The 27,672-nt window shown below is 43.6% G+C and overlaps 1 protein-coding gene and 1 long non-coding RNA gene across 3 annotated transcripts; one reads left to right on the forward strand and one right to left on the reverse strand.

Moving 5' to 3' along the window:
* The first annotated feature begins 511 nt into the window (after positions 1 to 511).
* Positions 512 to 20,233, forward strand: LOC132321703 (transcription factor E2F3-like). The gene is made up of 8 exons (XM_059835148.1): positions 512 to 541; positions 903 to 923; positions 8,201 to 8,312; positions 10,609 to 10,810; positions 11,387 to 11,545; positions 15,649 to 15,763; positions 18,864 to 18,999; positions 19,719 to 20,233. Exons 1-8 carry the CDS (start codon positions 512 to 514, stop codon positions 20,075 to 20,077), a joined length of 1,134 nt encoding a protein of 377 aa, XP_059691131.1. The 3' UTR covers positions 20,078 to 20,233.
* A 1,983-nt stretch (positions 20,234 to 22,216) lies between these two features.
* Positions 22,217 to 26,591, reverse strand: LOC132321739 (uncharacterized). Of its 2 annotated transcripts, none has more exons than XR_009484864.1 (4): positions 26,513 to 26,591; positions 25,530 to 25,649; positions 25,062 to 25,150; positions 22,217 to 22,514 (listed from the first exon to the last, which is right to left on the reverse strand). It is a non-coding gene; the product is annotated as an uncharacterized LOC132321739 (long non-coding RNA). The 2 variants fall into 2 exon arrangements; XR_009484863.1 differs by having other exon boundaries at positions 25,530 to 25,652.
* Positions 26,592 to 27,672: the final 1,081 nt, after the last annotated feature.

Raw genomic sequence — 27,672 nt, forward strand, 5'->3', positions numbered from 1 at the left:
CACACTTGGGCCTCAGGGCCCAGCTGAGGCAACCGGGTGTGACATGCGGAAACAAACTTCACAACTCACACAGAGTTATAAAGCAGGCATGTTTATTGCGGCGCCGGGTGCAAGGGGATTTCTCCACAAAGCTTGCACACAGGGTTAAAATCATGACAGGTATTTGAAACAGTTAGCAAAGTTAGTTACGCCTACTGGTGCTACCCGTAATTAACTATTGGTTAATACTTTTCTTACTTCATCTTAAAGTTACAGTTCTCTTTTAATTCACCACGCATGCTCAGAGAGTAGGGGGATAAATTGGGTCGGGGCTTCTCTAGCTAGGAGGTGTGTTTTTTAGTATTAAAATGAGATTATAATGAGACAAGTTAACTCTAGGGCACTATTTTGGCAGTCCATTCTATTTTTCTACGATTCGTCCTTGCGCTAATCATTATTGCTTGTTAGCAGAGAGTCAGTGAAGACAATCTTTATCAGCAGAGAGTCAGTGGAGACAGTCTTTATCTCTAATATGTCTACGTACTGGTGCAGTTGTTACAAAGTGTCTTCTCTACATTTTTCTTTCTTACTTTTAAACCTTGTTTCAACATAAGCGCTGCGCCTCTCACCCTCTGGGTGACAGTTATCCCCGGGTTCTTGTATTACTATCAAGTCTGCTAGCAATATTACCCTTAATTAGTAGCACTGTTGTAGTTAGTGAATTTATCAACGGCAATCTCGAATCTGTTTCTGTCGCTTTCAATAAAATAACTAATTTCAATTTTTGTGCATCTGCTCAGTGCAAGTCCTCTTGCTGGGGCTCTGATAAATGGGTCAGTGAAAGTCCTGGGACTCTGACAGACAAATTTCGAAACTGCATTCCTTTAACGCGACACCATAAGTCTCAATCTCCCTTTACTTAGGTTCCACCACTTAGACAGCAGGTGGTGGCATTTGTCACTTTTCTAATTAGGCCTTTTCACACATTCTCAAATCTATCCCATCTTCTTACAACCTGGAAAAGAAACAGAAATAGATAATATTTCAATTTGAACTTGATTATGCAATAATACAGCCTTTAAGAGTCCTGTTGAAATGGTTCTCTTCTTCTTGTTGTCAAACTCCGACAGAGGAGTTGGTTAACTCAGGCATAGTAGATCCAGGACCTTTACAGTAGTTGAGACATGAGTTCAGTCTGTGTTCTGGTGTTATCATTATATCAATTCAGCAATGTAGTTAGGGCATAGATGATCACAGTTTAAGGTTTGGTAACTTCCCTTTCTGATAAGGTTTATCCAAAAGGGTTTGTCTTACAGCTAAATTGTTTAAATCTTTGGTATCAATCCCCTCTTTTGAAGTCGTTAGATTTTCTTACCACTTCCATATATTATTCCTGTAAAACATCACTACCTCTTGAAGTAACTTAGAAATTAAATTTATATTGAAGGTACAGCACTGAAGAAATCTTCAGGGTGAGTGTGGCGAATGTGCAAGGAATCCATCCCACAGAAGCTCCCTAGGCAACCTTAGATGTTGGCAACACCAGGGGAGTTTGGTGTGCTGACTCTAAGAGAAACTGCACGGAGGGTGGAGTGGAGTGGAGACACCGCCGCCAGGCTCTGGGATAAGACGGGAACTGGAAGGTACTATGAAACTGACAAGCCGCATATTTCCTACCCTGAGCTGCATATTTACCACCCCGAGCCAACAGTCTGTCATTTTTTGTCAAAATACTATCTTTGGGTGAACTTTGCTCATTATAATCTCATTATAATACCAAAACACCACACCTCCATCCCAAAGCTACCCACCTCCAAGGTGCGACCACCCCTCGCTGAGCTTGCGCTCTGGATTTTTCTCAGTCTATACCTTTAAAAGCAGAACGAGAAACTTTTACACCAATTGCAAGAGAGGTATGTATGACTAGAGTCACTCAAGCTCCACCTGTAAGGACAGATAAAATAAAAATGGCTTAAGAGAGGAGGGATGCCAGGGAAGATACCAGGCAGACCGCCCCTGACACCTGGGATCAGAGCCTCTCTTCCCCCCCACAGGGACGCCTTTGGGTAAGGTTCGAACACTTGGTTACACCGAGTGCTTCCCCGGGCAACTTAGAAGTCTCTATAGAGTTGCTTTATAACTTAACGCGTTTGTCGCCAGGCTATAGTGCTCATATTCTTGGTATTTGCACATGCTTTGCAGGCAGTAATTTTATCACCGGCAGCCCAAAAGAACTTGTGTATCTGTTGCTTCAATAAACTGCACTATTCGTTAATCTAGCCGTGACAGTTCTCACTGAATGCCACCAAATCCCTTAAGTGTGGCCGTGCTAGTTCATGGAACGCGACTAGACTGAAAGTGTATGGTGTTACGAGTGTATGCGTAATCGTGAGAGTTCAACACATTGAACGCGACCGGACTTGTAACACAAAGAGTAGGGCATCACTCAGAATCTAAGCCTAGCTGCCCCCAGCCCCTCTGATACCTGAGGACAAGCTGGAACGCACGGGGGGTTATTTTCTGCCAAATCGCCTTGCCCTTTAATGCAACGCCTCTTTGTCTACGCTTGTTGTCTTTGTCCAAATAGTAGGAAACATTAGGCCCTTTAAAGGCTCCTGTGATGTTATCATATTCCTCTAGTAAAGATGAGTTTATTGGTATAATACCCCATGGGATGGGATGACTAGGTGAATGAGAGACTGAGATACATGCTGTGACACTGGTAAGATTAGGCATTCTGCCAAACCCTTGTATCAAAGTTAGAATTGGGACCTCTTCGTCTTTATAGACCTCTGCGCTTCCTGACATCGCTGCAAGAGATATAACCCACAACTTCATGATTCCCGAGTTAATTTTAAACGTTAAGGTCCCTCTTGTTTGACAGTCCATTTTGGTGATGTGGCTGGCTTGATCCTGCTGTAATGTATCAACGGAGTAAGTCCTTCAAGCTTGACAGCAGTATAGGTGGTGAGTAAAATCTGGAGAGGTCCTTTCCACTTCTCTTTCAACGGCTCTTCTCTTTTCTCGTCTGATCATGTCCTCAGATACACCCAGGCTCCAGGTTGGTATTGACACACAGGCACATCCAGAGGCAGTGGTGCGCTCACAGTGACACACCTGTGGAGAGAGAACAGAAACTTTCCCAGAGAGATAACATATTCTTTCAGGTAATGTTTCCCTACGATTTCAGGATTAACTCCTGTTTCTGTCCCCTGACGAGGTTTACTGTATATGATCTCAAAAGGACTAACCTTTGCTTTAGTTCTAAGCTGGATATGCATACGTGTTGTAAATACTCTGATTTTTTTAAAGTAATCAAAATATGATCATATAGAAAGTTTAAATTTGATTAATAAATAAAATAATAAAATACAAATGCATAAGTTAGGATTCTTAAGTTAGAAACAATAACCATAGGAACCTCACCAGGGAGTCGCTGTTCCATACTAAGGAACTAACAGTAATGAGATGGAACGATGAAGAATCGAATAGAAAAGTCTTGTTTGAGTCCCGTGACAATGTGACCTGATATGCACCAGTGATGCTGCTTGGAAAATTCCTTAGCTTTCCCATCTTGATTCAAATATCAAGAATGCCAATCAATAGCTATTAATAGAAATAACCATTGATTAATTTAAGTATGGATATTGATAGAATAGTATAATCCAGAGACCGATTACTAAAAATTACATTATATATTCTGTATGAAGGTAACCAGGTATGATTTATCTGTGATTCAATCAGAAACTAACTGTTGAACAATGTAGCATTGTGAATAGGTAGAATTTGCTTGTCAAGAGAATGATAAATTGTAGGCCTGGTCAGTAAACCGAGGAAAACTTAAGAAGATTCCAAGAATAGAATTTTGCAACCAAGCTAAGCATGCACAAAGATTGGGTTCAACTAGAGGACACCATGAGGAAGGCTATGGACGACCACCAGAGGACCTTAGACGACCACCTGTGTACCTGAAGGCGCATGCGTCACGAGCATTTACACATACTAATGAGTTCTCGGAAATTGTATGAATATGTTAATTGTTTCTTGGAAATATGATGAATATGTATACTTTGATTGTATATAACTTTTGTAGCAGAGAAACTAAGCACGCACACTAGGTGGAGCGATCCCCTGGGCGTCCAGTGCTGCAATAAAGAAGTGCCTGCTCACCTACATACACTGTGTAGATGAGTTTTTATATTACAGATTTGTAACATCCGTAGCAAAGCTAAGGGTAAAGAATCTGTCCACTTGGCAAATTTTACTTATCTGTCTTTTTAGGCTTTGATTCATTCCTTCTACTTTCCCACTTGACTGAGGTCTGAAAAAGTTTCTAACATTACTAAAAGATACCGGTATCCATTTTGCTGCGGTAGTTCGGAAAAGTCTATTTGCCAGTAGTCTGTTCAACACATTGAACACGACCGGACTTGTAACACAGAGAGTAGGGCATCACTCGGAATCTAAGCCTAGCTGCCCCCAGCCCCTCTGATACCTGAGGACAAGCTGGAACGCACGGGGGTTTATTTTCTTCCAAATCGCCTTGCCCTTTAATGCGACACCAGGTTGTAAGAAGATGGGATAAATTGGAGAATGTGTGACAAGGCCCAGTTAGAAAAGTGACAAATGCCACCACCTTCTGTCTAAGTGGTGGAACCTAAGTAAAGGGAGATTGAGGCTTATGGGAATTATAAAGTATATCCAGAAGTCTCAAAGGGGGGAAATGTTAGAGAACATCTTGAAACACAAGGTCAAAAACAAGTGAATGGAAAGAATGGAAAGAAGATACTTCCTAACGAATACACCTGGTATTTAGACATATTATCCTTATCCTAGTAGGTTCTATTTTCCTATAGACACAAGTGTTCTTATGAAGACATTCTTGTGGATTTGCCTCTGATGTTAATTGTGGTAGCTACCTGGGTTTCGGGTTTTTTTTTTGTTTTTTTTTTTAGAAGGGGCTTGAACCTAAAAGAGCATAACTACATAGGAGTCGAGGGGCCCCCTGGTTTTAGTGGTCTGCACTGCACAGTGGATCCATAGTTGTATTTAGACCAGCAGTTGTTTGTAGTATTGAAAGAGAAAATGAACTCAAAACAGTTGATGCCAAACATTTTAGGTCTCAGCCAAGGGGTTAGTAAGGTGTCTGGTCCGGATCAATAGGATGCTTTCCTGTTACTTTTACGGCTCTTGCTGGAGGTAGGGATTTGTGGCTTCACTGTCTCAGTGCCCCATGTGCTTTATGATCCTTTCACAATCCCCCTGAGGAACCTGACTTCCAGTTATTGCACTCAAGTTTCATGTTGCTGAGTTCTTAGTCCCTACGCTTTCTATCTTTCCCTATCGTTGGGACGCTTAGTGCTGGTGTCCTTTGGCTTGCTAGTTCTTAGCAGGTCCCACGTACCGTGTCAGAGATTCTGCATGCTATGCTTGATCAAACAATGTAAGTCAAGACAATACAAAATTTGTACATATACTGCAAATAATTAATATAGTCCTGCAGCAGAAATAAGTTAGGCTAATCAAGATTTTTTTTTTTTAAAAGGGTTACCGATTCTGCTGATTGCTGAACGCAGATCTTGAGACTTCTCAATGGAAGCCTGATATCAGAAAGCACTATGAACAATGTTGGAGTTGGGAGGGAGAAACTGTGAGTCAGCCAGGATCTCCAGTGCAAAGAAAAAGGCACTAGAAAATCTTTGGTCTGTAAGTCGGGGAAGAAGAAATTGAGAGAATATGCCACTTCAATCCTGCATCTTGTTATGAAGTTTGTAAAACAGGAAGGGGAAGAAGGCACTTGCTGAGTGACCTGTAGCATCTGGCCAGAAATTAAACATCCCCGGGGGTTTGCTAAAATCGCCTCTCGGTAACTTCACCAAGCTCTTTTAAACTCTTCTAAAATATTTTGCCCTGTATCTCTCTCTCAGGTTTTCCATATGCTTTGTGCCCTACAAAATAACTATCCTGTAGTGCTGTCTCTGCCGTTCGGTATTTTTGCAGAAGGCGCTCGCTAGTCGGGCGCTGCCCGTAGCTACGGCGTGCCGGTGAGACCGGCGAGAGCGGGTTGTTTGTAACAGCCCGACACACTCGGACAGGCTTGGGCAGCTGCGCGCAGCTGAAGGGCGCTGCTTGTCTTCTCTCACTACCAAACCTGATTATTTGAAGTTCACGGGAGAAAGTTGTAAGTGTTTAACGACAAAAGCAGGGGTGAAATACCGTTGGGTTGTGTCTTGCAAACAAGTTGAGACAACAAGTGTTGATGTGTAGTCCAAACCGGAGTTTCTCTTCTGATGGAGAGAGCCGCTGCAAATCTCTGGATTTTAAGTCTTTAGCATTTCCCCTCCTTCTCACACCTGGTTTTGAGATTCTCTTTTATCTTTAATTGTATCCCTTTGGCCTAGTCTTCCCATGCCCTGGATTGTTCCCTTTTCACCCCTCCTGCCTTTGCTCTTACAGTGTTCAGGGTGGAAAAACACTTACTTTAAAAAAAGTGTGAAATGTATTTCTCCGTCTGGAATAGCTGTAATCGTAATTTAATCCAATTACGTTGGCTAAACATATTAGCTGGACGTTTTTGTTAACAGCCGACCTTTTTAAAATCTGTGTCCTTGGATGGCGGAGCCGATGCCGTGGGGAGCGGAGCAGAGGTGTTGTGCGCCGTGAGAAGCTGCCACCCATGGGCTGCCCGGAGCCCAGTGCCTGCGCTGGTTAGAAGGATGCAGTTAGTTCAGTTTTGCTCTGTCACCGAGGAATTAGTGCCTTGCCCCTTCGCACAAAATATAGAGAAGAGTGGCTTGAGCACTCTGTACATGCTATTACACCGAGGGCTTGTACACGTTTCATGTGCTTTAACTTGCCTTTTAATAAGTTTGAGGTTTGCAAACGGAGTCCAGTACAAAGATGTTAGCGAGCTATCCATAAATAACGCATATAAATTAATTTATTTAGAGCCTTCTCTTGGTCACAGACCCTAAGTAAAACACACAAGCTAAATCCACAATATGGAAATATCTGTCTACAACTCCATGGCGGAATGTATTATTTTATCTTGGCTCACTGAGGAGCTGAATATGATCCAACCCTTTGGGGCAAGTCTAAAGAGCAAGCAAATAAAATACTCTGAATTATTCTACCTAATTGAATAAACAACATTCTTGGGAAACAGTTATTTGGCTAAACTTCATTAGACATAAAACTTCTTTTTCTTCTTTTTCCTGTGTCTTCCCAGGTAATGTCCTTCCTATTGTTAGGATAGGTTTAGTTTCAGTAACCCGAGTAGCACGGCAGGGTATAGAATTGTTTCCAAAGATAGTAGATTGTGTTTCTGTCTAGGAACAAAATTCATATTGGTGGTGGTTTTGGTTGCAGTTTGTGTGTTGCACAGTTTAACAGTGTCATCCATGATTTTTATTATTCAAGGTGTACACAGCTTTCCACTGAGCTGAATGCAACATTTAGCTGATTTTCAGGCATCATCTTTCTGATACTACTTTTGCTCCGCCTTGCTTTTATGTAGGCAGCTTTAATGCAAACGTGCTAGTTAATATGAAATAAATGGAGTGGTTGTGCTTTCAATGAGGACAAGAATTCTTGACGAGCAGAGGAGAACAGTTGTCCAATGCTGCTCTTGATGTAACGTCTCGTATGTCGTTGATGGAAAGCTTACAGTAATGGAAGTTACTCGTCCTCTCAAAGCCATCCTTTCAAGTTACATTTTTCCTTCCCCTTGCACTTATACTACCTGTGCCCAAACTTCAATGGACGTAAGGAGTTTTTCAGAAGAAATGTAGGTTTCCGGGTGCATACCTGTGTGCTTGAGCGTTTGTCTTTGGTTTTCTTAACCGAAACGTTCTCAACTCAAGTGGAGGTAGACATTTTTCATATGTATTTGAAAAGGTCCAGACTGGACTGAAGCGGGTCATACAACTGTCACTCAGCTTTTCAAATTAAAAAAAATTGCTAAATTTTCCAAACAAAACCATCAACCTAGCCTCTGAGAGTGAAACATTGAAGCCTGCCTTTGGGTTCCCATAAATATTCAGATTGCCTTGTGATGAATATGGGGTATGAACCTGTACTGATACAGAACTTTGCTGCGAAAAGTTCACTGCTGTCCGCCTTTCCTGTAACCCCAATATTGTGTTTGGTGAAGCGAAATACACTTCTTAACAACCCATCAATTAAAAAAAAATTACTATTTGTTTGGGTTTTTTTTTAACAGGCGAAACGAAGGCTGGAGCTAGGAGAAAGTGGCCACCAGTATCTGGCTGAAGGACTAAAGACTCCAAAGGGGAAAGGAAGAGCTGCGACAAGAAGTCCAGGTAGTCCAACAAGTAAGGGAACTGGTAACACGCTGTATGGCACAGAGTTTTTGATTTTACTAGCTTGAGATCAGTGTGAACCAGCACGACAGGCTGCGTTACCTAGCTAAAGACGCGTGTTTATTACTGTCCTCGCCCGGATGTGTGTGCAACATCCTCGCCCCCGCAGCCAGCAGCACGCAACGGGTTTGCGGCGTGCGTCGATCGGTTGGTGCAGAGCCGCTGAGAGGCCGCAGAGGCTCCTGGCTGCCAGGTCTGTCCCTCCGCCCGCCGGGCAGCCTGCAGCCTCGCCATCCAGGGCCTCCTCTTCACCCAAGGACACGAAGCGGGGGATGCTTAGGAGAGGTAGATGCTGAGGAATCAAGATACTGCGACGGGCTCAAACGCACAGTTATTAGGCAGGGCTAATCGGGCCAGCCGCCTCCTTCGTCGCTGGAGTTACAGCAGCTGATGGGCAGGGCTTATTCCCCCCGGCAGGGATTTGCAAAGAGCGGTAGCTGTGCCCCAGCAGCATTGCACGCTGCCTGCTTTTTGTGAGCTGCCTTCTCTCCCTGCGGTACGACTAGATTATTACTGCCGCTGCTTAGTTGCTGCAAGTCTTCATTTTTGCACGCCTGCGTTGCCTCGGGCAGTAGGTTTCTTGCAACAGGCGCTGGGGGTGTAGCCTTGCCATCTTGTTTGGGGGATTTCAGCAGGAGAGTTAGGCTTGCAGAGGGAGGGGAATGGGGAAAGAGGAGGACTGGGGCAGCAGTGGTAGTGATGGGAGAGCAAGAGGTGTGGAGGGGTACTTGTCCCTCCTCACCAGTCTAAGTCTTGTTTCTGCTGAGGCAGATGGGAAAAGTGAAATTAGCTGAAGAGACGAACTTAATGCGGACAAGTTAAACAAGCACAGTTGTCTTCATTAAACTAAACTTCGTTAAGCTAAATGAAGTCCGTTTTAAATCGAAGTGCGTTCTCGCAGAAGTTCAGTACCATTCGGTGCATAGGATGCTGCTGCAGTGTTGCTAAGGCCGTAGAGAGAACCCCCTTGCTGCATGACCAGGAGCACATCCCCGTTTAGCTGGGGGTCAAGTAGCCTCTTGCCCTTCTCACTCTGACCCTCTCATTCTTTTCCAAACCCCAAATTAAAACAAACAAACAAAAATCATGCTGGTCTAAATCCAGAATGTCGCCTAACTGATACGAATTTTCCTCCAGTTCCCCATGCAGACAAGCCCTGAAGCTACCAAAGAATGAGATACAGCAGGTTCTCTTTGCAAAGAGGCAATGAATTGGTTTTCACTGAAAAGCCATCATATCCTTCAAAATGTTTCAGGGTAGCCTAAAGGTTCACTTTCGGGTAGGATTTCAGTTTTGACTGACTTCTGCAATCAAGTGGGGGACCTGAACCTTGAAAACATGAAAATGACCACCAGATCAGCCTAAGATCCATCCTGCGTAATACTTGAAGCAAATGAAAGGTTTGAGATGTACCAGCCCAGCAGACTTCTAATAATGGCTGGCTCATTTCCCTTGACACAAAGTCCTCAAACATTTAGAATTAGAAATTATTCTCATCTCCATATTTAAACTCTTAACAGCTCATCTGTTGCTACATTTGTGCGTGAAAAGAGCGCGTTGTCTAGTAAGATCCAAGCCGTTTGCTGACTTCTAATTTAAAAGAAGTGGATACCCTTGCCCAGTTTGAGCATTGTTTGGTTATGGGGAAATGATGATTATAAATTGTGTCTTGCGTCAATCTCCTCTAATTCACTTGAGTTTTCTGTACGCCGTGCCGTGGAGTCTGGCGCTGATGGAATCTGTCGTTGTGTTCACCCACTGAAGTACAGCCAAGTCCTGCTTAATTGCATGTGAAACACTTGTCTTACAAGAGGGGAAAATCAAACCCTGATGAAAGCTGGCTATCAGCCTGATGGAGGAGAGTCATAGGGGAATTTTTGGTATTGCTGCCAGAATAAATAGATACTAAAAATACTCTTAAGAATTCACATAGTGAAAACCTAAGTAGAATATTGCATATATGTATCCATCAGACTAATGGAAAGATTTGCATTTAAAAAAATGTATGTATTTGCTCATGTACCTGTGACTTTTGGAAAAGTGCAGCTTGAAATGCAAATAAATACCCAGTGGTAAGTTGTGTCTTAATGCAGAGGTTTGAAAGATTTCTGTAGTAAAAATGAAAGAAAAATCTGTAATATGTATCCTTTCATTTCTGGATGCTGCTTTCGGAACCAAAATGAGAGAACTGATTTATCTGTTTTGTTTTTTTTTCTCTTTTCTTGCCAAGCTCCAAAATCTCCTTCAGAAAAGACTTGGTATGATACATCACTTGCCCTTCTAACAAAGAAGTTCATTCAGTTGCTGAGCCAATCTCCTGATGGGGTCTTAGATTTGAACAGAGCGGCAGAGGTCCTCAAGGTGCAAAAAAGGAGGATTTACGATATCACCAATGGACTGGAAGGCATCCATCTCATTAAGAAAAAATCCAAAACCAACATACAATGGATGTGAGTATTCATTATCCTTTTCCTTTCCTGCTGGCTGATTTCACTGTCACAGAGCAGCAGTATTTTTCTTCTCCCACCTTCCATTCTAACACTTTGCCCCAAGCAATCATCCAAAACGCCTTCTATCAGGATAAAGCTTTCTTTTTCTGTTAGACAGGTTTTCAGTGTATAAACAGCATTTGTCAGGGAAACTAGAAACCAGCATTTTGTCTGAATACTGCATTAAGTCATTTGCTTTTGCAAGCGGCGTAAGTTCTAGGTACGCATCTCTACCTACTGCCATCCTCAGTCTTTTTCAGGGTGTGGTTAGAGGAGAGGTGAGTTAGAAGCAAGATTTTGGAAGAGCTTAGAAATATTTGGCTTTTCCCTCTTGGTGGTAGTTCCAAAATGTGTTGGCATGATAAAAAGATGCTTTTTCTGGGAAGCGTAGTTGATGTTGACTCACTATGGGCAGGTTTAGGGAGAAGGAGATGAGGACTTGATCTGCACTGTAAAAGGCTGCCTCTTCCCTTTGCCATAGCACAGGGTCAAGTTTTACAAATGCTGAAAGGGCGTCTTCCCCCTCTGTATCCGTAGGGGCTGCCGTCTGTCGGAGGATGGTGGCATGCTGGCCCAGTGTCAAGGCCTCACGAAGGAGGTGACCGAACTGACTCAGGAAGAGAAGAAACTGGATGAGCTGATCCAAAGCTGCACCCTGGACCTCAAGCTGCTAACAGAGGACTCGGGGAATCAGAGATATCCTTTTTTTCGAAACCTCAGCGGTGGTCAGTCTTGCTGTGCTCTGTAACACAAAGAGAATTCCACTAAGTAATATGATATGAAACATCAGAAATTTCCAGAAGTTGGATAATGGGTTTTAATGTAGTTCTATATAAAAGTTACTTAAGCCACTTGCACCTGTAATGCTTCTGGAATGTCAAAAACAAAAAAATGGAGAAAAAGGTGGTGTATGAAGGAGCCCATTAACATCCATGGTCACATAGAGCAGAACCAAGAATTTAGCTGATTAATGAGTGACAACATCCAAAACCTGTGCTCTTTCGATTCTTTTGAGCCCAGAGCAAACCCCATTTTTATGTGTGCAGAAATTATAAAGGCCTGCAGACAAAGTCTTTGCTAAGGTAACGAAGACTTGTGTGTGTGTGTACTCCTTACTTAATATTTTTTTTTATTTTTACATTAAACTGCTGCGTATATAAATTCCAGACACAGAGAGGAAAATAAAGTTGGGAGTCAGTTTAGTCTGAAACTTGCAACAAATTTTTAGATTCCTCTGGTTAGAGAATCTATAGTGGAATATCATAGATAAAGGTTTTATGAGCTCTCAAAATGTCTCTTTCAGACTTAATTATTTAAAGGAATAGCAATGCTCAATTGCATAAGGTTCATAAGGTTTCTGGTATTTTGGCTGCTAATACCCCTTGTAAGTAACCAGTTCTCATTTTCACTAGATTTCCCACCTGCTGGCAACAGAAGAGAGCATTTTATTAAATGCTGAAAATGCTGAAAACTTTTATTACTTTTAATGGTCAGTAGTTTTTAAAGAGCATCTAATAAGGTGGACTTATTCTCTGTTTTGAAGGATAGGAAATAACTACAGGAGCGTCAGTAAAAAGTAATGTGAACGATGTAAATACTGTCTTTTGGTTGTGCTTGCATCTCAAAATGCGTATGAAAGCAAGACCACCGAGTGGCATAGGGAGTAGGGTCAGCACTGCCTTCATCCACAAGAGATTTAGAGCAAAGCAAAACCGAGCATTATACTTCTCTGTTTTTCTAGCGCTGTTTGCGGTGGTAGAGATCCCTGCCCTGCAGTTGATGGCTCCCTTGGGGATGGGCGAGGAGGGATCAGCATTAGCAGCGTCTTGGCCTCGTGCTTTTGGATGTAGGAGAGCGTATTCCCCAAATCCTTCTGTGGCTCTAAGGTTACTGATAATACTAGTGGTTATTGAGGAAGGAATGTGGATGTGTGACACCTGGGGACGAATCCGAGCGCATCCCAGTATGGTCGTTCGCTCGCCTCACTGAGGTCTGACGTGAGGTGACCTGCTGAAGACTCAGGGAGCTGGGAAGCCTCTTCCTTTGCTCCATCTCTGAAGGCGAAGTTTCTGCTTTTGAAAATGGTTTTCTTTTCCCTTGTGATTAGATAGTGCCAAAACAGCGTTTCTGCCCTGGCTGTGTGCTTCCTCCTCCTCCTTCTAAATAGAATCAGACAGTAACTGATCGCTACCTTGAATGTTTTGGGATATGCCCAGCTTTGAGCTACAGCAATGAAGATTGTCGTTCTATTTGAAAACCATGCAACCCTTTCCGTTGTTCATACAGTGGCAGCCACTGTTGCTGTAATTTGTACTCTGCCTTTGCAAACCTTAGTAAACCTTACTAAAGGAGTGGTAGAAGCCTCAGTAAAAGCCACTTGCCTGAGAGCTGACCTGTTGTTTAGCCCCCTGACCTGTTGCTTTGCGTTTGGTCCAAGTCAGGTGTGAGAGGCTTGCCAATGTGACACCCATCTACAAGAAGGGCCGGAAGGAGGATCCGGGGAGCTACAGGCCTGTCAGCGTGACCTCGGTGCCGGGGAAGATTATGGAGACGTTCATCCTGAGGGCGCTCACAGGGCACGTGCAGGACAAGCAAGGGATCAGGCCCAGCCAGCACGGGTTCATGAGAGGCAGGTCCTGCTTGGCCAACCTGATCTCCTTCTATGACCAGGTGACCCGCCTCGTGGATGAGGGAAAGGCTGTCGATGTTGTCTACCTGGACTTCAGTAAAGCCTTCGACACTGTCTCCCACAGTATTCTCCTGGAGAAGCTGGCAAGTCATGGCTCAGACAGGTGCACTCTTCGCTGGGTAAAAAACTGGCTGGATGGCCAAGCCCAGAATGTCGTGGTGAATGGAGCGAAATCCAGTTGGCGGCTGGTCACAAGCGGAGTGCCCCAGGGCCCAGTTTTGGGACCGGTCTTGTCTAATATCTTTATCGATGATCTGGACGAGGGGATTGAGTGCTCCCTCAGCAAGTTTGCAGACGACACCAAGTTGGGCGGGAGTGTTGATCTGCCTGAGGGTAGGAAGGCTTTGCAGAGGGATCTGGACAGGCTGGATTGATGGGCCGAGGCCAATTGTATGAGGTTCAACAAGGCCAAGTGACAGGTCCTGCACTTGGGTCACAACAACCCCATGCAATGCTCCAGGTTTGGGGACGAGTGGCTGGAAAGCTGCCCTGCAGAAAAGGACCTGGGGGTGTCGATCAACAGCCGGCTGAAGATGAGCCAGCAGTGTGCCCAGATGGCCACGAAGGCCAACACCATCCTGGCCTGTATCAGAAACAGTGGGGCCAGCAGGAGTAGGGAGGTGATCGTGCCCCTGGACTCGGCGCTGGTGAGGCCGCACCTCGAATGCTGTGTTCAGTTTTGGGCCCCTCACTACAAGAAGGATATTGAGGTGCTGGAGCATGTCCAGAGAATGGCGACGAAGCTGGTGAGGGGTCTGGAGCACAAGTCTTGTGAGGAGCGGCTGAGGGAGTTGAGGTTGTTCAGCCTGGAGAAGAGGAGGCTCAGGGGAGACCTTATCGCTCTTTAAAAACTACCTGAAAGGGAGTTGCAGTGAGGTGGGTGTTGGTCTCTTCGCCCAAGTGACTAGCGACAGGACAAGAGGAAATGGCCACAAGTTGCACCAGGGGAGGTTTAGATTGGATATTAGGAAAACTTTCTTTCCTGAGAGAGTGGGGAAGCACTGGAACAGGCTGCCCAGGGAGGTGGTGGAGTCACCATCACTGGAGGGGTTCAAGGAACGTGTGGACATGGCATTGCGGGACATGGTTTAGTGGGCATGGTGGTGTTGGGGTGATGGTTGGACTTGATGATCTTACAGGTCTTTTCCAACCTTAGTGATTCTGTGATTTTGTGATTCTGTGAGATGTATTGGCATTTTGAGCTTGGGCAGTTTGTCTCACTGTATGGTAACAGCAGACATTTACCAAAATTGTTCACATTTACACCCCCCGAAGGTAGAATAATAAATTAGGCTCTTTATTTCTATGGCATAAATACTGTGCTAGATACCTCACGGATGACGAAACCAAAGACCTGGAAGTGCTTGCCTGTGATCGCGGCTGTTTCACAGTTTGCGACCAAAAGCTCTGTGACACCTCGGTTACGCAGGTCAGTAAGTGAGGCACCACCGTGCCAAAACCCACCAAAACGCTCACGTTGATTTGGACAAATTCATGTTGAACAGCAGAATGTTCAGATTCATTCCGTGCTTATGCAGAAACCAACTTTCTGCACTGTCAAGTTGTTCAAAGTAGTTGTTTAAGTAGTTTTTTGAAATAATTTCATATAATACAAATGAATAAATAAATATCTGAATATATAAATGTTTACCAAAAAAGCCTCAAATGAAAATGGACATTATCATTTTATCGATGACTTCAAAAATATATTGTGTATGCGCATCTGTAAATTCCTTTACATTTTTTCTGTGATTTCCAGTTCTCTGCCATTTCACAGCAAGCGTGTAAAAAAATTTTGCTTCGCACAGTCTGCGAGTAATTGCGGGTTGTTGAGCTTTAGCTTAAGTAGCTTTACGCGTGGAAAGGAGAAGAGAGAGGACTCGGCATGGAGAATCCCTTTTGTCACTCAGTAGTGGCCACAGCTGTTAGATCAAAGGGAAATTCTCACACCGTTTCACTGCAATTGTGATTCCAGTGTAGAGAACAGAAAACTTTGGGCTGAAAGCAACGTAGCCATGAGAAAATGGAAGAATAATTGAAAGAATTATGCCTCTTCTAATAGTCTGAATATATTATCAACTGGGTTGGAAAATTCCTTAACCGTGATTACATTAGCTTATGTGACGTATCAAGATACTCGGAAAATTAGTGGCCTTAAAGACCAAACTGTTATAGTTGTGAAAGCTCCTCCAGAAACAAGACTTGAAGTGCCTGACCCAGTGGAGGTAAGGAGAACCTGGCTTTTCCTGCCAGGTTATAGATCATTTTTCTATAGATGGAGCAAGTGTGTTGAGTCTTACTGTGGTAACTGATGCCCAGGTTGGATTATAATTGGCATACAGTCCTATATTCATCCGTCTTATGAACTTTGGAAGTGGTTTTTTTTTTTTAAAGGAAGGGGAATCTTAAAAACCGTTTTATACAAAGCGATCATTATTCATTCCTTTTCCCTCAATTCCAGCGTTCCTTCAGAGGAATCCACACTATTTACAGGTTATTCTCTTTTGCCATACTTTATGTAAAGAGCAGCTCTTCCTTGACAGTTGAAATTTCCTGTTTGCAACCATGTCAAATCTCTCTCTTAAGAGACTCAGCTCTTCTTTTTTTTTTTTTGCTTTGTGTAGTTTTAGTTATAAAATTCATGGCCAACTCAGTGCCTTAAGCGTCTTGATGACTCATATTATTGATATCCTAATTTATTGAGACATATGTTTTCATGTAGGATTTTCTTTTCTGAAGTGTTAGTTATTGTAGAAATGTGTTTTACTCCTAGAATCCATTCTTGCCCTTCCTTCTTCCATCATCATCTTTGCTTCATTGACACTGATTTTACACATCTGTGTAAAACATTGTGCATTCTGCTAGTGCACTTTTTGTTTGCTATCGTGAAGTCTGTAGGGGATGGGGATTTCCTTTCCCATTTTATGAAAAGTACTTCTGTTTCTGAAGCTGTCTGTGTTCATCCCAAGTGGCAAGCGATAGGACAAGAGGAAATGGCCACAACTTGTGCCAGGGGAGGTTTAGATTGGATATTAGGAAAAATTTCTTTCCTGAGAGAGTGGGGAAGCACTGGAACAGGCTGCCCAGGGAGGTGGTGGAGTCACCATCACTGGAGGGGTTCAAGGAACGTGTGGACGTGGCATTGCGGGACATGGTTTAGTGGGCATGGTGGTGTTGGGGTGATGGTTGGACTTGATGATCTTACAGGTCTTTTCCAACCTTAGTGATTCTGTGATCTGTGTCCCTTTTCTGTTGCCCCTTGCTACTCAAGCCACAGCCTCTCTCTCTCTGAGTGCCAGCTTTTGTATATGAGATGTCTGGCTCTCATTCTTTCATCCTCACTCTGTTTCTTTTCCTTACCTCAGGTAGATGTCTAGGGTAGCTCAGCTGCTTCTCCCTTCCCTTAGCTGATGTCACAGTCGCAGAAAAAAATGCTTCAGGTGGCTTTTCTTTGAAGATATCCTCAGGGAGTAGCTTTACTTTTCTTCATTCCTCTCATGGTTTATGAACCACATGGTTCAGCTGCTCCTGGGATTTTCTCTCTTGGGGGCAAAAGTGCGCTGCTTTACAATTCCCGGTTGTTATGACAGAGCCGAGTATGTTGTGCAAAGGCGAATAATTTGCACGAGCCACTGCTTTAGAGATTCAAAAATGTACCTGATTTCTTCTCTCAGGGAGCAATGAGACATAGGGCTAAACCCCAGAAAGCCCCGTGCTGCCTTCATACCTCTGTGTTACTCCTGCATCCCTACCGCTGGGCTGGTTCCACCGCACCCAGGGCCGGCTGCTGCCGGGCGGGCAGGACCAGACTCCGGATTCCCTGTCGCTTCCTTCCCTAAGATTATTCTCTACTTGCTTAGGCCCATTATGGTTTCCATCCTTTTTTTCCCCTGCCTGTGTCCTTCATTTCCCCTTTGAACCTAGGTGCAGGTTTCGGAAGAATAAATCATTTTGCTGCAGTGAGGAAGGGATGTCTTTTATCAGTATCCATAAATCTATACTGTTATCGTTGCTTGCTTTCCTGTTTCTTTCCTCTAGGCATTACGCTTTGATTTTTTAATTCAGTGAAAACAGGCGGGTAGAGGGAGATGCACACAATCATTAAAACTAGCGCCTAGACCTCCCTTATCCCCTATACCCAACTTCCTCATTTAATTTTCAGCTTCAGGCAGTACAAGTCCTATTTCTTTCTCTCATTTGCAGTTACATCTCAGTGTCTTTTTTTGCATACCTCAGTCACTCAACAGTACCTTCCCCAACTCCTGCTCTTCCCATCTCCTTTTTTCTAATTATCTATAGCGTTGCCCTGAGTACTCTTCACTGTTTTCTGTGCCCTGGGGTATCCCTGTTCGGTTGTTGCTCTCTGTATTTGTAAATGCTGTCTCCTACGCTGTGTAACTGTCAGAACGCAAATAACACGAGGAACTTTTTGTCGAAGGGCACAATAAAATGTATTTGAAAGAAGTCTGCAAAGAGGTATATCATGCCCGTACTCCTGCTTTTTAAAACTATTAATGTAATACAGCTGGAGCAGGTTTATTTTTAACTGGAGTCATTTATGATTTTGTTTCATAAGACCACGAGCAACTTTGCAGATTTTCTGTCTATATATGTCATCTTCTTGTACTGCATCAGTGTGTGAAAGTTAAGAAAAAAATATTTCTTGAGATTAATTAGGAGTTCCTGTTATTCAGAAACACCATCAAAATTAGAGCTGCTGCCTTGAGGGGGCAGAAAGACTTACATCAACAAGTTTGGGTGAAGAAAATGGCATCTTTTTTCTTCTTTTGTTATTTGGAAAAACTTCCCTGATAAACAGGGGGACTTACATACACCTACTTGAGATCAGTGGGAATTAGTGCTGAAGGTTTTTGGATGAGCGAGAAGGATGTTTTGGCATTGTTTAAAAGCAGAAACGTTTACACAAATACATCCAATAATGTTGTTATGAATAGTAACAAAACCTGTGACTTGCATCCCATAGTCCCATGACATCAGAGCACTCCAGGTTATTATGGTTGTAGGAAAATGTTAGGAGTTCAATCCTTCATACCTCTCTGGTTATGATACAACACATAAAACGGTGGGCTTCTGCGGTGTCTGTCCTACAGACAGGGGGAAAAGCTTTTATGTTCTCTCCAGTCTACAAGAGACATCAGCCAAGCCTTTCACATCTTCAAAAAAATCCATGGGGGATTTCAGGTTCTTTTGATTTGTAAACGATGTATTCCACCACTCGCACCCCAACAAGAATTTACTCGGTGTCATCAATGTTCTGTCGTGTTCATTGGTGTAACACCTTACTGAGGTTTCTTTTGTTAGCAGCGTGCATTGATACGTTTCTCTAGTACTCAAGGACCTATTGAAGTTTACCTGTGCCCAGAGGAAAACGATGCCCTCAGTCCAATGAAAGCCTATAGTCAGGACCACAAGGGAAATATTTCCAAAACCATTTCCAAAGGTAAAAATATTTCTTTGTGATACTAACGGCCTTCCTTCGTGCTCTCATTCAAGATTTCATTTTAAACTTCAGATATCCAGCTCTGATTTTTTGGCTTTATTTTTCTAGGAAGCGAAAAGCTAAGGTATCCATTTTCCACTCTGCCTGTCTGGTTGAGAGAGGGGGAAATATGTTTAAACAACTGATGCAGAAGAAAAATAAGTTTCATATTTGCATATCCGATGGAACTATGGGAACTAAGTTTGTGCAATATTGAAGAAACAAACAGTTTTGTTCCTTTTGCGTTTTCAAGACGGGAGCAGCAACGATTCGCCTCAACGCCAGAGGCAGAAATCTCTGTGTAAGGGTACATGCAGCTACGCAGTGTCACTGATGGCGTCTGTTGCCTAGACAGTTTTCACTTTGACTATGAGTTGTACCGAAAAATGGACATCTCCTCTCACTACGCTTGATTTGGTTTTTTTCCCCCAGTAGTTGTTTGAACCTTGTAAAATAATTTTTTAGTAGAAAAGTCAGAGGGGATAGCAACACGCCTATTTTTGAGCAGCCCTTTGTAACATGTCAAAAACAAGCTAGAAATTATATGGAGGCCATTTTTTGTTGAAGTGATCCTTTATGAAAGGCCCTTTACACAGTGGTTACTTTGTTTGATCAGTGTCTAGTATTTCTAATGAGATTAAACAGGTCATCTTTATTTTTTTCTCTCCCTCCTCTTCCAGAAGCGGCTTCTGCTAACTCAGGACAAGGTGACTGCTCAGTAAATATGGCAACAATCTCTCCGTTGGCTTCTCCAGCCAACCTTCTCCAGCAGACCGAGGACCAAATTCCCCCAAACTTTGAAGGACCCTTTGTGAATTTGCTGCCTCCTCTGCTTCAGGAAGATTATTTGCTGAGCCTTGGGGATGAAGAAGGCATCAGTGACCTCTTTGATGCTTACGATTTAGAGAAGCTTCCTTCATTGGTGGATGAATTTCTAACAGCTGATTGTCTTAAACGCTGTCCGTATCTAAATCGTGGTTTTAACGGAATGAACAAACCTGCCATCATTCCGAGTTGTCCCCTACTTACTGTCAAATAGCATTATTAAATAAACTAGGCTCTCGAACAGTGCTGATCTTTTAATTAAGTACTCCCTGAAATACTATAAAGAACAAGGGAAGGCTTTTACAGCAAGGCCTTCTCCTTGCCCCTGAGCTCCAGTGCCTTGTGAGTCAGCAAGCGCAAGCAGGCGACCGTAAATGTTTTGTCTTCACACTCCCCCAGTCTCTGCTTACCCTGACAAGGGGGCTTACGGAGGAGGGCTCAATGAACTGGTTTAGTCCTAAATAACAATTTTATAATAGTATTTCAGGTTGTGCCTTCTGCAGAGAATGCATGTCTTTTGAGTGTCACAACACGGGTTGTACCTGCAGTGAACGTAAAGATGAAGTAATGCAAAAGCGTGCAATGGGATTCTTCAGCTCCTTGTGGGAATGTTTAAATTGCTGTCATAATGCTCATTTTGAGCTCTGTATATGTCTCATTATGAGGTCAAATACTTATGTCCTTAAAAGCTTTTAATGAAAAAATACACTGTAAATGTAGTGTATATTGCAGATATTGAAAAGTATAAAGTTCTGCCACTGCTCGTAGTAATCACAGATTTTTAAAAATGCTTGTGTGTGTGCGTGAAAGTAGATTTTGTTGGTTGTTTCTTTAAACTGGAACGAAGATGCACAGTTCAATTTTACTGCCCCCAGTGTGCATTAGAACTGGTACATAAATTTCTGTGGTACTAAGTGGGGCTTTGTGTTAAGTGCCTACTAGAGATGCACTGTGGGTTTTTCCCTCTATGGAAAACACGTATGCCAAGCTTTGTTTGTTCAATAGATCATATTTATCTCGGTGGGTTAGCTTCCTCTGCTTACAGCTTTTTCTAATTCTCTTTGCCAGCAAAATGGAACTAATTTTTTTCCAAAGTATCTAACTGTAAGTACCACATCAACTGAATTGCATTTATTTTTTGAAGATCTTTGAGAGTATAGTATAGTACCAATATTTATTTTTTGAACGTGAGAGGAATTCTAAGAAGTCTTAAATAATTTTTTTTTTTGCGTGTAAAATACGTTGCCGTGTTCTGGGCTAAATTAATGTAATGTTGATTAGATGATGCCCATATAATCCTTTTGTTTCCATTTCTGTTCTGCTTGTCTGACACACTCAGAAAATTAGTACTATTTGTACTGTAGTAGAATATTGTGTATGCAGGTTTTCTGGTACCATTGAGTTGCTGCTATGAAAGCTCACACATGAAAAGGCAAGCAGTCCCAGTACTAATAAGAAAACTGTATGACTGTGTGAGTTTTGGAATGTAACAAATGTATGAAGGGCAACACATAAAGAACTGTAAAACAGTGTTAAGTGTGTGTTTGTTTGTACAAATGTGGGCATAGATCATTCAGCGGTGGTATTTAAGTTGACGTATGTTCTCAACTCACACTTTAGTTACCTAGCAGTTTTGTCCAATAGAATTAATTTGTAAACACTGCCAGAATATTTTCTAGCTGGTTTGTAATTTTTTAAGAGTTTTTTAAGATGTGGATGTGTAAATAAAATTGCAGTATTTAAAGTTTTTGTCTTGTGGAAGAGGAAAGTTAAAAGTTGTGTGAGCGTGAAAATTTGCGAGACAAAGGGGCACTTCTGCGGGGGAAGAGAAAACAAAGACTTAACGCAGACCATCTCTTTTTGTACAAATTAAACAGTTGCCCCAATGTGTGGGGCCAAAATACTAATCTAATTTAGCTTTGCATTGTATGCTAGTTTAAAAAGAAACCCTCTGTATAATACTGTAAAAAAAAAACCCAACCAAAAAAAGCTTTTATGGTGGGTTTTGTAAGTCGATTTATGAAAGGATGACCTGTTCCCTAGCTGTGATCTCACCACTTCAAATGGATGTAATTTGAGTAAATTTTGTATGGTAATGAATCAATAAAAAGGATTTTTTAAAGAGTTTAGATTTGTATACAGCTCTCTATTCTTACTCTTGGTGCCTATCATGCTGCTTCTTGGAACCCAGCTGGTACTATTTTCATTATTAGTGCTCACACTCCTTTGACACCAGGTATGTTTCAATCCCTTTTTTTTAATTATGCTAACAAGAAGTTCAGCATTTTTTTTAAGCCAGAGTGAAACAAGAATAAAAGACACATGTAAAGAGACACAGTAGGAGATCCAGAGGTTGGGATAACACGGGTTTATTTTTATTTATCCCCCCACATGAATTATGAACAGACTTCTTGCAAACTTCATAGAAATTGGGTTATTCTAGGATTAAATGACATGAAAGCGATCGTTGAGGAACTCTTTAACCTTCCTACTGATAATTCTCCAGAAGTCTCCTAATAGGAGCCTTGAAAAGAACGAGTTCTGGTTACTTGAGTCATCTCCAGCAGTCTCTTGCACCAGACATGCATTTACAAACTTGTACTCCCTTTCTGGTCTTGGTGCTGCCACCATTCTAGATGCATGGCCATCAACTAGTAAAAGAAAAAAAAAACTATCAGGATAATAAAATCACAGTAATATGGTTGTTTGCTTAAATGTTACGCTTCTGAGCAAGTTGTATCTGTCTTGCATCTTCTACGCACACAAGGAGAAGGCTACTACTTCATCCCTTTATGCACTTGTCCCTACTCTGACTTCTGCACCCAGCAGTACCGAAAGGAAGGTTAGAGAAGATCCTCTGTTCTTCTACATTTCCAATAAAGAGTAACGGAGGGCTAGAGGACTGTGCTCTCCCTTTGAAGCAGAGACAGCAATAAATGTCCTCTTTCTGTCCTGGCTGTCATAGCTCCCTGGCCTGTTTGCAGTTTCTCTGTTCCACAGCTGCCATAAGCACTTTTTTATTCGCCCTTAGAATCTGCTACTGATTGCCACTTCTCCTGTCGTTTTCTCTCTGCTTTCTGTAGCTGCTTTGTAAACTTGGGATGTGCTGAGTTGCAGGAGGAAAAAACCAGCCCGTTCAACTACTTAGTTCTGCTCCCCTGAGCTAGCGCAGTGTACCTCAACATTATTCAGCGTACAAATATTACTTTCAGGGAGGCTTTATTGGGGCCCGTATGCGCTGCATTCCTTGGCTGCCAGCAGATGGAAAGGAATTCTGAGAAATCGGGCAAAACTGGCCTGAATGATAGGCAGCTACATGCTCCTTTACACACAGGAGAGGAGTTTAAAAAAAAAAAAAGAGGGGGGGGGGGGCGGTGTTCCTGCCCTTGAACCTACAGTGAGAACTTGTCCACCTACAAATGAGACACCATCACTTTCTATTCTTTTTTGACTTATACCTGAAAGAGTCAGTTACACCACTGTCTTGATGCAGAGATGGACATTTTTGTTGTAGAAAGAAAGTACAAAAGATATGTAAGGTACTTTTTCTGGCATGAGACATTGCTACATGTTTAGAAGCACCAAATTTAGCAGTATACGCTGATTTTTTCCTGTGTGTAACACAGTTAATGCACCATGCCATTGGTGTTCCCGGAGCCAACAATTCTCAAGGTTAAGTGAACCAAGAGCAGCTATAGCAAAGTCATGGAGTGGTAGTAACTAAAGCATAAACAAATAGAGTTCATCTCCCCATTTTCCTTTCCTTGCTGAGGCAAAAGCTGCCTGGATATTACTCTACAGCTGAGCAAAGATCAACAGAATGCTTTGCCTTTGTTACGTTCAGGAGCTTCTTTACCCACTTTTTTCTTTCTAAAACTTGACAGGGAGAAAGTGGCACAGCTAACAGAAAAAAACGGGTTACTCTCAATTCTGAAGGGCGCTGAATGTTGCTGACAAACGACCAGCCAAATTCTCCTAAATTGCAGGAATAGAAGAAGGAATCCAGTTTCTTCTATCTTGGAATCAGGACTCTCCTAAGAGGAATCTTAGGATTCCCCATTTTTTTCCTGCATGCCTTCCCACTTACTTTTCCACCCAGAACTGCATGTTAGTTATCTGAGAAGAAAGTTGTCATGGAAAAATTGGGCCCTCGCTTCCCTGGCTGTTTCCCTTCCCTAAGGACAGTGGTTGAGATGCTCTAAAACAACTAAGGATGTTCTCTTCTACTAACCATGAGCTAAAACTGAGGTTTGCATTTTATTTTCCTAGTAGTTTTTGTATTTTCCAACTCCTGCAAAAACCTGGAATGACTTCAAACGGTGTCTCCGAGCCTACCACCCCTCTTCAGCAGGAAGTACGGTATGCCGGCAACTTGGAAAGCATGTATTCTAAAGCTCTTCTTTGGACATTCAAGGAACTGGAGCATGTATATTGCCCGTCTATAGAAGGCCAGTACTGGAACTGGTATTGCCAGCTGCTGTCTCTTCAAGAGCAGTTTTCCCAGGTGGGTACAGAGAAGCTTTCTTCCTGCGGTCGAGAGATGGTAGGGAATCATCTGCTTCCCTTGCTACCTGCTGCACTACCAGCAGTCTGTGTGCAGCTTGATGTATTACGAACATGCTACAAAGCAATTCAGATTTGTGAGCTTCAAAAGCACTTAAAGGGTGTCTTCCATGTTGTGGCCACATCCTAGGACTGAATAGGACTGTGCTGGCACAAGGGCTGCTTGATATTATGAATTCTTGGCAGCGGGACAAAGTAAGGACTCCGCCGGATCATGCTGAAACTGATCAGCACGGCCTGTTTATGTCACTAGGTATGGGACTCACAGGTTATTCCTGCCTGGGAGCTGCTCTTGGAGCTCACTGCCTCCCCTTCACGAGTGGTGTTTTGTCAGTCTCGGCCATCGGGAGATTTTTGGATACGTCTAGCAGGCTATCTGTGCTTTGCTTTTTTGAGTCAACCATAAAATAGCACTGATGTCAGCCCAGTTTTGTTTAACCAGAGCGGTAACACTTGGCTAGTCGAGATAACTGTGGGGTAGTGCAGTGCCGTGCTCCCAGAACAGAGAAGTTGAATTCAAGGACTGCATATGAAATACCTAGAAAACTGAAAAGAAGAAGGAAGGGACTCGCTAACCTTATCAGGAAGCAGTTATAATACTGATTGTCGTTACTGACATACCAAGGACTACTTACCCCGTACTATGAAGGAGGCTGTCTAGAGCAGATCAATGCGGCTACTGATTTTAAGATGTTTTCCTCCATTTTCTTCTGGGCTAAAAATGCTGCAAAAATAATGAATTACACATCACTCAGTCCCACTGAGAGTACCTCTGGAAAGTACTTGTGTGCTTAAACAAAGACCAATCACAAAGGCAAATGTATCTTAAGCTGTAAGGATGACTCTATCATGAGGCCAGGGTGATATTAATAGTGCTCAGTCCTGCCTAGAATGATTTGTTCTTAAAGATTGATTTAAATTAAGTGCTTGTTACTTTCTGTCCCAGTTTTTCCTCTTCAAATCTCTGTTACTTTGTTCTCATTGTTATCCCTTTTTTGCCTGTGAACATTGTCAGGGAAGTGTGACATAAAGTGAGACCCAGTTTTTAAGAAAAAGGAGAGGGAGGGGAAGCGATATCACAGGTAGAAGTTGCCAAGTTTTACCTGCTGGCACACCGATAGGCCTAGCATGGAATACGCTCAGGGCGTTCATTCGCTCTTCCTCCAGTTCGAGGGAGACCATCCTCTGCTATCTGGAGAATAGAATCATGATTCCAAAGGCTCCTTCTAAAGAGAGAAACTTCATGTTTGAAACACAATTACAAGAAATGGTGATTTTTACACCCCAAAGCAGGCTACCCCAAAATAAAATAAATATGTTAAAGAGGCAGTATCAATAATCTTTTTAGGTTAACTGTGCATATAAAAAAAAAGCAATAGCATTATGCTTGCCCTCTAGAACACGCTGATCAAGAAGGAAGCAGTACCTTTAACAATCTCTCTGCTCAGAGCCCTGGCTTTACCCATCCACAGCCAGACTCATGGCTTCCAAAACATTAATCAGAAAAGTTGCTACTAGCCCTATATTGGCGGGAAACAATGCCAGAAACTTTAGCCATCTAATATTAAATCCTTGGACCAACATCTTCCAGACTGACTGAACAGAAAAGCTGCTACCAGCATTGTATTTTGAGGAAATGAGCGATTAAAAAGAAAAGGGCTGTGGGCATGGCAGGCATCAATAGCTCGTCATTACGCGGAAACTTCCGAATCCAAGTGCTTTAACTGGCTTTTACTGCCGGACCTAGTTTTCACTCAAAACGGAGGTGAGTCTCCAAGGATGCGGAGAAACGAAGCGCGGAGGACGCGTGGCCTTGGCGCTCGGCAGATGCCCCGGCGCCGGTGATCTGCGCTGCAAACCCAGCCACGGCGCAGCGCCGGAGGACACCCCATGGCAGCGCCGGAGGACACCCCCTCTCCAGCTCCACGACTTCCCCTTCCCCCTCGCCACAGCTGACGCTCCCAGCACGGCGGCCCGGCGCCGCGGCCACGGGAGCAGCCGTGAGGGCTCCTACGGCCCTAGCGCCCGCCGCGCCCTCCCCCGCCCCGCTCCGGCCAGGCCTCAGCTCTGCTCTTCCCCCACGTACGGCACTCCACCGGCGAAAGGAGCGGGAGCGCCGGCCCGGCGGACAAACCCCTCGGCGGTCGCGCAGCGGGACGGGCAGGCCCGCGCTGCCGCGCCGCTGCCGCTGCCCACCCCGCCGGGCGGCGCAGCCGCGCTCTCTCTCGCGAGGCTGCGTCCCAGAGCGCGTGCACCGGTTTGGCCGCTGCCGACCGCCGTCGCGGCGCTGCTGCGCGCGCGCGGGGGCTTGAGGCGGGGCGCGGCGGCCGCGATGGCGGAGCCCTGCTGAGGGCGTGCGGGGCCCGGCGGGGTGAGAGCCGGGGCTCCCCGTTGAGGCCTCCTCCCCCCTTCCTCCCCCTTTCTCTCTCCCCCCTTCTCCCTCCCCCTCCTCTCCCCCCTCTCCTCCCCCCTTCTCCTCCCCCTTCCCCTCCCCCCTTCTCCTCCCCCTTCCCCTCCCCCCTCTCCCCTCTCCCTCCCCCCTCTCCCCTCTCGCTCCCCCTCCCCCCTCTTCCTCCCCCTTCCCCTCCCCCCTCCACCTCGTGGTTCTCTGTCCACCAGTTCTGCTCGTTCCTGCCATGTCTTTTTGTTCTTTTTTTTCCCCAGGATTATTCTCCAAGAGGATTTAGACCTTGCTTCAAAAGGTATGACTTTTCTTTTGGCTGTATTCGTTCTTTTGGGGGCCACGGAAATAAACTAAGCTTCTTTGTTTTGCAGCTGCTCCATTATAGCAGGTATTTTTCTGGAAGAGAGGAAAAACAACAAATCAAAACTTTTTCCTTCCCTGTACTGAGTTGATAACTTTACCTGTTTGTACACACTGTTCGTGGTATAAAGTATATAATCATATTTTGATGTAAAAAATCAGAATATTTGCAACAGTATAAAGTAGTGTAAGAGATGTCGCCTCACACACGCACACACACACACCCCCAATATTCTTTATTGCTAGACTTTCCACAGCTTCTTATTTTGGTTCATCCTTTGTGGCCTTTTTAGAGATCCTGGGATTTTTGATCTAGAAGAATGCTAAACGCTTCTATGTCTTTGTCAGATGCATCCTCTTTGTGACATCATCATATTCCTTCTTAAGTTAAATGTTATAAAAGTTATATGAAGTTTTATTTTGAAGTGTACTTTGCAAGATTGACTGAAGGACTCACACTGGGGAAAATGCACAGGTGTTTA

The sequence above is a fragment of the Gavia stellata genome, unplaced genomic scaffold (assembly GCF_030936135.1).
Source record: "Gavia stellata isolate bGavSte3 unplaced genomic scaffold, bGavSte3.hap2 HAP2_SCAFFOLD_44, whole genome shotgun sequence".
NCBI classification, from domain to species: domain Eukaryota; kingdom Metazoa; phylum Chordata; class Aves; order Gaviiformes; family Gaviidae; genus Gavia; species Gavia stellata.

Coding starts and splice junctions, on each gene's coding strand:
- LOC132321703 (XM_059835148.1), top strand. CDS start 512: ATGTCTACGTACTGGTGCAGTTGTTACAAA. Junction 11,546..15,648: donor GAGGACTCGGGGAATCAGAG/ATATCCTTTTTT, acceptor AACCGTGATTAC/ATTAGCTTATGTGACGTATC. Junction 19,000..19,718: donor TTCCAAAACCATTTCCAAAG/GTAAAAATATTT, acceptor CTCCTCTTCCAG/AAGCGGCTTCTGCTAACTCA.